Consider the following 13,535-nt stretch of genomic DNA (forward strand, 5'->3'; position numbering starts at 1 on the left):
CTATAATATGCTAAAAAAATATGGAAGAAATTTAAACCAAAAAACAGCACACACAAATTTAATCCCAAGAACAAAAATGAAAACCTACATTGGTTATTCCTTATCACATTTATGTTAAGGTTAATACTATCCCCAATTTCTGTTGGAGTAAAGCTGCCACAGATTTGCCTATCTTAAGGCACTCCAAATAGTCTTGCAAGAAAGAGCATGCACACTAAGCTTTACTTTGGGTTCACAAATCCAGTTACTGGTGTGAGTTTTATACTTGTGCTCAACTGAAAAAGCAAAGACCAATCTACACTTGCTGTGCTGTTTTCGTGGGATGAGCTTTCTCTGCTTGGAACATTTTCCTGCATTACTATGAAGGAATTGAAATATCAACAGCCCCTCCATCTTCTGGAATCTATACTGACATGACAATGGAGAAGAAATACTAGTGGGGAAAAAAGATGGTTCTTGGGTTTTCTGAGCTTTTCTGCCAGGAGAAGTTGTGGATATCCCATCCCTGGCAGTGTTCAAGGCTTGGCTGGATGGGGCTTTGAGCACTGGAAGGTATCCCCTGCCCATGGGAGAGAAGCTGGAGCAGGATGGTTTTTAAAGGTCCTTCCTACACAAACTATTCTATGATTACATCAATTAGTAGAACTTAAATAATACAGGCTGCTTTTGAATCTTCTTTCATTAACTACAGTTTGGGGGAAGATGTGACTTTCCTGGAGACCACTGTTGAAATACACCCACGCTGTAACTATCACGTCCTCTTTCCTGGCCCATAGCATGATCCTAGGTTCACTACCACCTTCCTGTGCCACAAGACTTAAACTCTTTTATCCCCCACATTTCCTGTATCTTCTCAGAAATGCAGCTTCCTTGCTCTTGCATCTCTTCTAACTAAATCCATTTACCAGCCTTTTCACTTGTGCTTAAGCCAGCTCTCTTCAATGAATGTAGATATAAAAATACAAAAGCGCTGCAAGGCAGCTGCGGCACGCGGTGCATTTCATAGGTTTCACTGCTTCCCCTCCCTCATTTTTTAAGCACTGTAAAAGGATTAAGTAGGCGCTTTTATTTCTGAATATATGCCTCAGTGTCAAGCAAATTCTACATTTAAGTCAATATATTCAGGTCCTTCTTGGCTAATCATGTCTGACAGGCTTTTGTTTAAGAAAACTAAGACATGAAGTACAATAATTCTGCTGCCTTGAGGATGCAAGAGACAGCACACTGCTGACTGGTTAATATAATATGCACATTTATCAACTCAAACAATATTGTGTTGACATTGTTAAGTGGATATATTGCGGATCTCAGGATGGCATCATTCTCACTACAAGGAAGATGGGCAAATTCTTCACTTCTTGAATAAATTCAGAAGTATTCAGCAATATAAATAACTGAACTTAATATGAGGAAAAATAAGCTACAAACTGATTAAGAGAGTCGGTTTCCCATGGCACCACAAAATAAACAAAATCAATTGTCAAAAGATGAGATTTTAAACGAAACCTTGATCCAGAAATCTAACTCAGCACATCAGCAGATATTTATTACCCAGCAACTGAATAGGGGGAAAAAATGGATTTAAGACAAATCTCACAAATGTGCTACTGTCTATGTGCCAAAGTATGCAGGGAGATCAGATTTCTCAGCATCATTTCCACCCTCTCAGACACTGCCTCAGCCTCCTGCCAGGTGAGTGGGAACGAGGTACCCAGCACTGCAGGAGCCCACACAAACACACTGCATGATCCCCTTATTCACAGCCCTAGATGTAAAAGAAAGGTTTCACTTCCTTTGAATGTGGTCTTTGAAACCTCAGCATCAAACCAGTGGTTACTAATGAAGCGGAATTTACTTTTAACGTGTCCAGGGAGAGAAAACCTACAGTGACAGCCATCTCTTGCGTCCTAGTCCACATCTTGTCAAAGCAATGGTAGCAAGTTGGGTTAACCCAACCTGGCCTCAGAGCCAGCCCTATAGCTGACTTTCTTGCATCCATCCATTGGCACAAGGCTGCCTTCCAGATTGGCTCTCGCAACTCTTCCATGAGGACACCAAAACCTGATCATCTTGTGCCTTAGGCCTGCCCAAAGGGCAGGAGAGGGACAGGAAAAACCGTTTGTTAAAACCAGTGTCATATTTCTACATATAAAAATTTGCCTTTTAAATTTAGTTTGTGTGATTGTCAGATACTGTCATTTTTTGTCACACGCTACAAAAAAGGCCTGACATAAAACACTGTTGTCCAAGGAACAGCAAGTGTAGATCTAGATTCCTGAACTAACGAATGCATATCCAGATCTTCTTTCGTTTGGTATGGTATTACCAACTTTCTTGCACATGTCAGATGAAAAGCTTATTTCCAAGGAGCAAACTGTTAGCCAGAAAATAAGGCAAGAACTCTTCAAAGAAATGTCAGACATGCGAAAACAGAATTTTGACAGAGCCCATACTGCCTCAAATTACTGCATTTCACAAAATGGGCACTTACTATGCAAACAACATTTGAAAAAAAAACCAACAGAGAAAATACAGTGTCAGTACCCTGGCTCCTTATCTGTTTTAGGGTGCAATAATGATGATCTCATAATGGAACCTGACAACTCCAAACTGGAAGTCCATGCAGTAGAGTATGATTTACCAGGAGGGGGCAATGCAACTACACATGCAGTCTGTCTATACCAACGAATTCAGGCCCTCGTTCATACAGTGAAATGCTTAAGATTGATATAGATCCTTTAATTTTAAATTTCTAAAATATTATTACTGTGTCTCATATTCAGAGAGAAGATTGATGATACCTATATTAATTATTTCTTTCACAAAGAATTAGGTAGCCTGGTATCAGCTTAGAAAGAGAACTGGCAAGATTAATAAAGAGATTTTTGCTTTGTCCACACTAGAGATACACCAGAAGTAGAACTTCTTACTCAGTACCAATCCAAGATGCAAGCAATTCAAATTAAGTAGATAAGAATAAGCTCCCCTTCTGTGAAAGAAATAAAGGCCTGGCAAAAACTGCCTGCAAGTACACCTACATTAGCATCTTGGTTCAGATCAGGAGTGCTCTTTTGAAGTGAATCATCCAAACATCTCCACTTACCCAGTTTTGTTTCGTATTGTGAAGATGTCTTGGAGTGCCAACCACACCTTTTGGATGAAATTAAAAAGGCTGATGCACTCCAACCACAAGCAGGCACAGAGTCTAGACCTCAGCTAGTCCATAGGAATTCTTCCTGTCTTTAAACACATGAAGTCTTCAGGAACTCAGCACTTTAATTATTGTGCTCCACAATCTGCTTCTACAGGACTGTACTACCACTTACCCAGTGTAGCTATAACCTACCACTTCAAAAGCATCCATCTTAGGTTCTCATAACCAGGGACAGAGACACCATTTAATGAAGCTATCCTGAACTGCGGAGGTCCACAGAGAATGAGATTCCACCACAGCCAATTCTTAACTTCCTGAGCCAGATTCAGTTTTGCAAAGTACAAATTCAAATGCCTTCTCATACTCAGCAGTTGTCTCCATGTTGCTGAACAGAATGACAGAATCACATTAAAACAGCAAGGAACAGGTGAGATGTTTTTTTAAAACTATCTAAACATCTACATAGTTGACAGTCTTTACATGTCTTTTAAAGGAGAGCTGGGGATAGGACAAAATCCCTGTCTCAAAATTCTCACATAATTTTCTGTAGTTTGACCACATGTCATTTTCACCTCCTCAGTAAGACACAGTTCCTGCAACAACTTTTAGAAGTCACCTATATGCCTTTTAAAAAGTAATCTTTTTTCTAATACTGCTGAGAATTACAGTTTTTGGCAGATGTCCTAAACACCGTTCCTGTTACAGTCTCGGTCAAAACTGTCTAGGCTCTGTGCCAGCATTGTAAGAACAAGCCCTCAATTTTAATTTAGGAAGTGGGGAGGGGGGGAAGTATATGCAACTTGTTCAGGAAGATTATCTAATGCATAAAATTCTACCAAAGAATATTAAATAAGTATATGCGTACATACTTTTACACAAGCAAAAATTACAAGACAGCAAGTTTGATAAAAATATCAACGAATTTATGAACGCCCTGAGCTTCAGTGCCTGACACTAATCTTGACTCCCATTATCAAGCTCTTCATTGTTTACTGGCTTCATCAAAACAGGGGGGGTGACTTAAGGACAAAGTGACAACATTTCAATATTTTGGCCTTCAATTGTGTCACAACACTGATGTTTATCTAAATTTGTGTCTACTACCCTTCCCCCATCTGAAAGAGCTTGTTCTGGCTGCTGTTTTGTTAAAAACCACTTGGGATCATACATTTTTCCAACACAAGATCCAATGAACTAAGTGGGATTTTTTTGAAAGCTAAATGTGAGTCTTTTTTTTTAATGCACTTGATGAACAACATGCCTACACCATCACCTGCAAAAGGAAACTTTTTTAACTCACCTATTTTGTAACTCATTCCTGTTTATGCCTCCAAGGAACCAGGCAGAGGTTACAGACCCATACAAGGTAAAAAGCTTTGATCTTACAAATTTTACATGTTTTACCATGCAACCTTATTCAGTAATACAATCTACATTACATGCTGTCTTGTGGTTGTGGAAGCTGTCAGTTTTATTTTGGATTTTAAAAAGCAGGTCTGATTAAACCTGCTTTTTACCTGATTAATTTCAGGTAACTGCCTTTTCTTTCTAATTGCTCATTCTGTTGTAAGTGCAACATCACCAAAAATTTCAACCCATGCAGAGAAAACGGTGCATTGCTTTGTTTTCACTACTAGCAGCAGCAGCTCCTTTATTTCAAAAAGAAAATCCAGATTTTAAGAGTTGCACTGATTACTAAAGTTAAATGACCTAGATAATTTAATTGTAATCCTCTTCCTCAACAAAAAAAATACTGCCTGCAGAACCTCAGAGATTAAAGGGGCATTTAAAACAAATCATTGACTCCCATACTAAGAAAAATTTGAGTGGTTAAGCAATAGCTCAACTTTTGCCCACGTTTGACAATATCGATTTTTTATTTTCATATTTTTCTAGTATCTTTTTTTATTACCTACTCCCCCCACAAACAGTCTAAAACTAGTTGCAAGTGCTATGAGGTTTATCTTGGCATCCTCTGAAGGGTGGGGAAGAAACAGAAGAGAAATGGGGTTTATATGCCTTCCCCTCATCTCTCCTTACGGATTCATGTGTGGCCGAATCTTAGCTCCCAATCCCTCCTTATACCAGCACTAAACTCATGTGCACTTTGGAAAAGAGGGATGAGGAGCATAATGTGACCTGGAAAGGGATTTGGAACTTTGTATTACTTGCTATGCAAACAGGTCACGGGATGCAAATCAACATTTAGTCCTGGCTGCATCCTCATTAAACGTTACCAGGATTTGGAAAACCAGACTGGGTGTAGTTTTTCCATCACTGCTAAGTGAAAGGTTGAAACAGACTCAAGCAAGAGGTCATTTAAGGACAACTGGAATTTGACCCTGCACTTCCTGAAGAACCAGAGGATTGGTTTCACTTCAATTCCGTCATACCCAGCTCTGGCCTGAAGAGCTGTTTTGAAATCTTCCTACTTCTGAAGCTCATGCAGCATATTTCATCCACGTATATATATATATATGCACATGAGATCTTAGGACATGAAAAGTATGACAGAACAATATTGTCCACATACATTCACTTTCTTTTATCTTCATAAGTGTGTAGAAAATGCATACTTACTGTATCACAAAAGTATGATTTACATATTTGTAATTCCTGCAAAACTGTAATTTTAACATTGATTTACGAAACATATTTATAGATCTACTTTTAAAGGCCCCTTCCAATCCAAATCATTCTATTATTTTATTATCTAGGTGGCTTTTATTCATTAAGCTACTGTGTATGAGAGAGTAATACACTAAAAAACAGGCTTCTATCTACTATGAATGAGTGCCAAACACAGATGTTTGAGAAAGCTTTAAAAGGAATTCTGAAAAATGTTATGACCCCAAAACAGTACTCTTGAGAGAAAAATCCACCTGGGAATAATTTGTTTCCTCTTCTCTACACCCACCTAAGCCTAGACAGAGACCAAGAAACAGCCTCTTCCCCAAAAGACACTTTCAAACAATCCAGCTCCAGCTCCTGTTGTCTTCACAGGACCTGCTGGATATTCAAATGCTTTGGAAGACGTCTTATATTCAAGTAGCCAGGCATGGATTTAAGTGCTTTGCTCTACCTTTACAGGTGGATTTTCACAGAATGTTTTCTTTCCTGAGATATCCTGGAGCTACAAGGAATTTATTTAAATGGGTGCGGGAATGGGAAACAAAAGGGGGAGAGGGGCTTCTGCCCCACAAACTCCAGTCTCCTGTTTCTACCTCTTCTAGCCGCCTCCTCTGCTCCTTCTGCTGCTCAATGCGTTTCTGCCTCTCTGCCAGCAGCTGCCTCTTGTACTCCTCCTGCTCACGGAGCTGCTGCTCCTGCAGCAGCTGCTGTCTCCGAAGGGCCTCGGACCGTTCCTTGTTTTCCTGCTGCAGTCTCAGGAAATCACGTCGGAGGGTTGATTCTCCAGGCACATTGACAATGGAACTGCAACAAGAGGAAGTTAAAGCCTTCTGTATGATAAAGCCTGATGGGCCATTAAATACCTTTGCCAAAGCAGGGGAACATTAATAAAATATATCATGATGTTAAAGTTTAATCTCATTTCTTTTGGAGCAAAGACACTGGATATATGTCAAATACACGCACTCAGTGGAAGGCATGAAATGAGGCCAAGCAAAGTAAGGACAAATGCTAACACTGTGGAGACCCTGATCAATCATATTTGCCATAAATCTCCATCCAGAGCTTGTTTGCTCTAAGTCATAGGAAGGGGAGCTTTCAAAACTTTAACAGTCACAGCATAGGTATTCAAACCCTTTGAGTGGTTTGTGCAGTCTCTTAATAAGAGACAGAAATTTAGCATGCTGATTTATAATCACAGACCTTTAGACTTACTCAGCATGGACTCCCCAAAGCCATCCCAAAAGCAATTATTACCTTGGCTCTCCTTCTTGTTCAGGCACTTCCTCCTCTTCTTCCTCACTTCCACTATATTCATACTCCGTCTCATCTAATAGGAAAGAAACAAAGGCCTGGATAGTACTTTAATTTTAGGGCAGTGGGGAGTTGCAGTAGCACCTCAGTAAACCAGCTCCTGTCCCCTTCAGTGAGAAGATCTATCACAGACCCTAGAACTCATTCTATATATATATATATATATAAGCTTATATTCCCAGCGGTACAGTGGTTTGGAGAAGACTTCCAGTAAACTCCCTGAACAACACCAGGTTCTACATGTAATACAAGACACCTGGAGAACTTCAGCACCACCTGAATAAGGAGAAAAGGCTGCCCAAAACTTTTGCTTCACAGCTCTTGTGATGGGTTATTTCCTGTGAGTCTGATTTATGGCACCATTCCAGGAAATGAATCTACCAGAGACTAAAAAAGGGAAAGGCATGTATGCCAATATCCTCCTAAATACTGTTTAATGTTTGTATGGAAGAGCCAGTGGCTAGCAAGTGAGCAAATCTAATGTATCAGAAAATACAGCACTTGAAATTTATACTTTCTCTGTAAAGGACAGAACAAAACAGAGCCTTCTGATAGTCAAACTATGAACTGAAAAGGAACTTTTTAAGGATTTGGGCTATAGGAGCTTCTCTTGAGGTGGGTATTTAGAATGCAAAGCAAGACAAAAATATGCATTTTTGACAAGTGGCAAAGACTTGATTTTTAGAAGCTGCATACCTTTCTCTCCTCTCTTCTTCCTGGTCCTGTCTATATGGTCCTTAAGCTGGATTCGGACTTGCCTTTCATTTGGCTGGTCACGTATAAAGGGATGTTTCAACAGTTGTTCTGTAGAAGGTCGCTGCATGTAATTCTTCACTAGACAACCTTCTATAAAGCTGAAAAACTTTTTTGACCTGAGAAAGCAGGAAGGGGAAAAAAAGGCAAAATATGAGAAGTAAAACTCAGCTGAAACATTTTTTCTGTTCTTCCTCAAATTTGTTTTCTCCAAGAGCACCATGTCCTAGTGGACAGTACAAGTGCTACCTGCAAGTGTACCTTCTAAACAGATCTGTGGGTGTTCCAGCTGAGCACTGGGCTGGAGCGACACAGGGCTGGAGGGACACAGAGGTGACACGAACATTCTTGGAGCACTCAAGCACAGCCTCAAAGTAAAGTACCCTCTTTCAGAGGGATAATTTCTCTGAAAGTCAGAATCTGCTTCTGGATCAGAGCTGGATAAAATCCAGCCTGCTTGGAGCAGAGGCAGGGCAGCTCTGGTGTGCCTTCACCTACCCATGCTACAGACACCATGCCCAGTCAGGAGAACTGTGTCTGCCATTTTCCTGACACAAGCAGCATCACACTGCTTTTGCATGCACCTGGGCTCACAGAGTTAGATCTGTCAAAATTTAAGAATATTTTTTTTTTTTACCTTAAGAGTCACATATAGAAAATTTTTACAGAACTAGAGCTCAGTGTTGGTCAGTGTTGAATGTTCAACACAGACACTTTGGGTCTCTGACACAATTTAAGGTCATGAACTAAACTAAACCCCTCCTGCACACAGCATAAAGTGACAGGGTATGGGAGTTAGCTAAGCTGCAGCACTACCTTCCAAAATTTGCACTTCATTTGAACTCTTGAAAGAGGATCTCTGCAGAAAGAAGTCACCAAACAAGCCACCTGCCAAAACCCAATAGTGGAAATACTCAAAACTGCAATGAGAAACTGGAACAGGTTGACCAGAGAAGTTGTGGATGCCCCATCCCAGGAAGCATGCAATGCCAGGTTGGATGGATTTCTGAGCTACCTGAACTAGTGGATGGCATCCCTAGTTGGCTGGGATACATGGATCCATGGGATCCATGGTGGGGTTTGGAACTAGATGGTCTTTAAGGTCCCTTCCAACCCAAGCCATTCTATGACGATTCTACAACTTTGTCATCATTTGGCCTATCTTCTCATAACCTGCAACTGAGCACGCTATCAAAGCAGCTGAGTGACAGCAACACTGCCTTGCACCAGAGCTGCTTTTTAACTGGTACATGCTCTCAACCTGCTCCAGTGCTTGGAGAGCAAACATCCTCACTACATGCTTAAGAGGAAAAAGCAGTAATTTCCATCCATCAGTTCACTTCCCTACTGTAATAAAAAAGGCTGAATCCAACCTAACTTGGATGTTCAGATTTTTTTATTCCTCACACCTTGAATGTTTTTATTTCACATTAAAAAGTCAATGAAAGGCTAATGCAAATGGCACATATGCATCTCTATTCCCTTAATATATGCAGAAGGCAAGTAAGAGACAGCAATGCCTTGACAGTATACAAGTGCATGAATAAGTCAATCCAGGTAAAGACCAAGCCCAGCAAGAAAGCCAAGTTTATACTATGTTGATATTGAACACACAGTCCAATCACTCCATTATTTTGACAGGCTCACAGCATCCCATGATCACATTCCATCTATAAGAAACCTCTTTCTATGGAGTATTTTTGTTTCATATGTGCCAGCTGTAACCAGTAACTGGGAGGAAATCCTCTGATACTAATGGATTCTTCTCAGCTGGCAAGAAGCAGGCACTCAATTCCAACCGTTTACAATAATTATAGTAAAAGCCTTCATTAGTTTTAATAGCTCCTTTCTATTTAGCACTAGAACCACAGAGCACTGTTCTGTTTCTGTGTTATGATACATCTGAGAAAACATACTGCATATTAAGAGTGCTACAGGAGTTTATATTCTAAAACATGGATCCATTTGTCACCTTAATACAGATGCTGCTCTACCAAAAAAAAAAAAAAAAAAAAACCAAACCAAAACCCAAAAACAAAACCACAAAAACCTTGGTATTTATTTCCACAAAATTTGAGATGAAATTTCTCTGGGACAAAGAGAACTAAATAATGCACGCATTTTATTTCATGCTTTGATTCAGAGGCACAAAAGATAACAGAGATTTTTGCTAACTTAAATTGCTTTACAATTCTGTGGAAGGAGTAACAAAACTATATGCGATATGAGAAAACTTCACGCTACACTAGGCTACAAGCAAGATATAATTAATACATACCATTTCTTGGATTTTAACCGTGGGGGAGGGTTCCTGGGTATCAGAAAGAGTGCCCTCATGGGGTGCATGTCACAAAGTGCTGAAGGGAAGAAAACAAAACAAACAGAGACACAGAGACAATGGATTAGTTGCTCTCTGTCAATGCCATGACTTCAGCTTCCACAACCACTCCCACCATCCCAAACATCTATGTACCAGGTGGAGACAGCAACAGAGATAAATGGAATTAGCCCAAAATGAGAACAATTCCATAGCTCGATGTGCCAATGGCAGAAAGAATGTGCCAAAAAGAGAAAGAAGTCAAAGCATGGATCAGCCTCCAGAATCGACCAAGATGGGAACATCTGAGCATGGCCCTCCTCCAGCCCCAAGTCATCTGACTTACTTTCCGGTCAATAAAATACTGGAAGATAATGATGGTGGAAGGGAACAATGAGAGTTATTGTTTCATATAATCTTCCCTCTACCTGCCCTTCTCTCCCACTATGGAGGGTGCTTAATTTTTACTCTCCAGACCTGGATATTTTCTTTACTTCAAGGCGTGACAGTTTTGAAGCATGGGAGGGTCTGTATCACACAAAAGGACTGCCTGCAGAACTGAAATGCAAACCCGTAACTTTTGTCCAAAGAAGTCCTGTTTATTTTAGTGGACATTTAGTGGGAGTCTAGGATCAATGTTGGACAGCTTTTCCTCCTATTCCATAGAAAAGCAACATGGCAGAGCCAACAGAGAGAAAAAAGGGAGCAGGAAGAGAGGCAGCCCAAGAAAGGTCTCTAGGAGCCATGTTCTAACCACCTTCCTATATTTGATCTCTTACACCCTCAGTCTCAGCCTGAGTGATCACTGCAGGACGATTTCACACAACAGAAATTCAGGAGAAACAGACTGATGTGAAGAGAATTCTGGCTCAAAAATAAGGGGCCACAATCTTGGCAAAGAAGCCCCCTGGATGCCTATGGATACCTGCAAACCACCAAAGAGTCCATAGAGATAGACTCTTCAGCTGCCACTGGAGGAGGAGGTAGAGCCCATGTATCCGAGGCCAATAGCTGTTCAGCACTTACAGAGGATTTTTGCTAACTTCTTAAATGCTACTCTTGTGCTCTTACACAAAGAAGGGCCAAGTTCTGCTTCGGTTTAGAAATGAACAAAATATTATTGTCCAATTCTAGGCTTACAAAGCCATACAGGCAACCCCAACTGCGGAACAAAAAGGTATGGCAAAAAGGAGGTAGTTCACTTAATACAGTGCTGGCTGAGGTGCCCTGGGAGCAGCTCTCACTTGGACAGCCATGCAAATGTGCAATCAGGAAAGAAAAAGGAAACAACCCCAAACTATCAGGCCTTCTAAAACATCAGTCAACACATGACCATTGTGATTTGACTTTTAAATCTTGCATTGAAGTCAGTAAGAACAACAAGAAAATCAGGCGGCAGCTACAACAAAATGACCAATTTTTAGCTGGGAAATATCAATACTTCATTTCAATAAGATTATTTCAGACATTTCAAGCTGGGTTGTGTTGTAGTGGTAGATTTTTATGTGCAAAAAAATTAACTTGCTCTTAGGCTCTTATTTTTTAAATACAGAGCTCCAGCAGAGGGTGAGGGTAAGTATATTTGCAAGATCAATAAGGACTTTCATAAAAATCATCATTAGAAGTCAAAACACCCTGCCTAACTTCTTTTCAAAGGTTTCTGTCCTCCCCACACATCTGCTGTTTGCCTTTATATTCTGAAAGAACTATGTGAAAAGAAAAGAACCTATTAAAAAGTTGGGCATTTTTGTTTTCCAGGTTTATCTCTCAAATCCAAACTAACTGATAATGATCCCTGCTTAAGAATACCTAAGTTCAGTGCTTTGTCCTGAAGAAGGATTTACAGTTTAAGCCATGTCTCTGCTAAGGAAGATTAACACCACCCACTGATGAGTGGAAACAGAAGGAGAAGCAATGTCAGCATTATCCAGACCGACAGAAAGCCAACACAGAAATAGCTGCTACAAATGTTTTTTTCATTAAGACCTGTTTCCTCAAGGCCCCAGTGACCCTCTCCCCAGCTGAGGTTTCAGTATTCCAGGCCAGTCCATAGACAAAGTGGGACACAACTCCAAAACACAATATACTACCCATAGGAAGGAAGTCAGACACTCGATTAGCTTCCAAATATTCCTGCTATAGAAATTAAATTACTGCAGTCTGCACTGTAAGGTTTAAACACAACCCTGTCTTTATCAAAAGCATTGCTATTTATGGGATTTTATATTTATAGAGCAGGCAAAACCAAAGAGAACAGAAATAACATGGGGATATTTTCAGAAACCTCAAAACTCGCTTAGATTACAACCAGCATCACCCAAGTATATGTTTCAGCCTTAAGGAGCCCACTGGAGAAGCACAGGGATCACTTACGGGGAGCTCCTTCTGCCATCTCTATGGCCGTAATGCCACACGACCAAAGGTCACTCTGCAGAAAAGGAGAGACACCATATGTTAGTAGGTGGATTTACCCATTCACACAGTAAGAGAGTACTATTTAGAGAGGCCCTGTAGGTGAGGCTGAAACCAAATACCACGGCTATTTAAATAATATAAGCCTCTTTTATCTTGTAACTGTATCATAAAATCCTACTTTTCACATAATGCTTATGTATATGCAGAAACACACACACATATTCTTACTGAGTGAGCAAACAATCCTTTCCAACAGCACATAAAAATATATTCACATTATGACAATGGGAAATACATTTGCCAGAAATCTAAGCCTATGAAACAACAGGATTTTCAATATTCCCTTGTCAACAAAGAATTGAACAAGGGCACTCCCAGAGTGTGTAGAGATGCAGTTGTAAAACCAAAAGCTCAGCTCAAATTTAAGGCTGCCAGACTTGTGAAAACTGCAAGAAAGGGCTCTTCAGGTATGTAAACAAAACAAGCAAGAACAAAAGGAAAATACAGATCCACCTGAAAGGAGAGGTGAATTAGTCACCAACACCACTGAAAAGGCAGAGGTTCCCAAAACTTACACCTCTGCCTTTACCGCAGGCTCCCAAAATTTACACCTCTGTCTTTACCACAGGCATTACTTACAGCCAAAGGCAACATTCCTCCCCTAACATCTCAGCTTTGCTTAAAACGCTACAGAAAAAGAGTCCTTCAGTGGCAGCCTTCCAAGGTACCACCTCTGGCCAGCACCTCTGACTCAGGAGAGACCAAACAAGAGCCAGGAAGATCAAACACCGGGAAGAGATGGAGGAGTTCTGGCAAGGAACCAACTTCAGAGTGACACAGCTTAATGGGCAAAAATATTGGAGGAGACTGCTGTGAAAGAGAGCTTTTCTTGAGCAAAGCAGTCTTCATTTCTGGTCACAACTGTGATTTTTAAAAAATGACTTAAAACTA

The 13,535-nt window shown here is 40.4% G+C and overlaps 1 protein-coding gene across 10 annotated transcripts in view; it reads right to left on the reverse strand.

Moving 5' to 3' along the window:
- Positions 1 to 13,535, reverse strand: part of MAP4K4 (mitogen-activated protein kinase kinase kinase kinase 4) — a 165,381-nt gene that overhangs the window by 38,670 nt on the left and 113,176 nt on the right. For all 10 annotated transcript variants that reach the window (XM_054004486.1, XM_054004502.1, XM_054004511.1 and 7 more), the window contains 5 exons: positions 12,543 to 12,597; positions 10,131 to 10,209; positions 7,796 to 7,971; positions 7,043 to 7,115; positions 6,379 to 6,589 (listed from right to left, as the gene is read on the reverse strand). In XM_054004486.1, the coding sequence (XP_053860461.1) occupies positions 6,379 to 6,589; positions 7,043 to 7,115; positions 7,796 to 7,971; positions 10,131 to 10,209; positions 12,543 to 12,597 (594 nt within the window). The remainder of the gene's footprint in view (positions 1 to 6,378; positions 6,590 to 7,042; positions 7,116 to 7,795; positions 7,972 to 10,130; positions 10,210 to 12,542; positions 12,598 to 13,535) is intronic.

This window comes from Vidua macroura, chromosome 2 (genome assembly GCF_024509145.1).
Source record: "Vidua macroura isolate BioBank_ID:100142 chromosome 2, ASM2450914v1, whole genome shotgun sequence".
NCBI classification, from domain to species: Eukaryota; Metazoa; Chordata; class Aves; order Passeriformes; family Viduidae; genus Vidua; species Vidua macroura.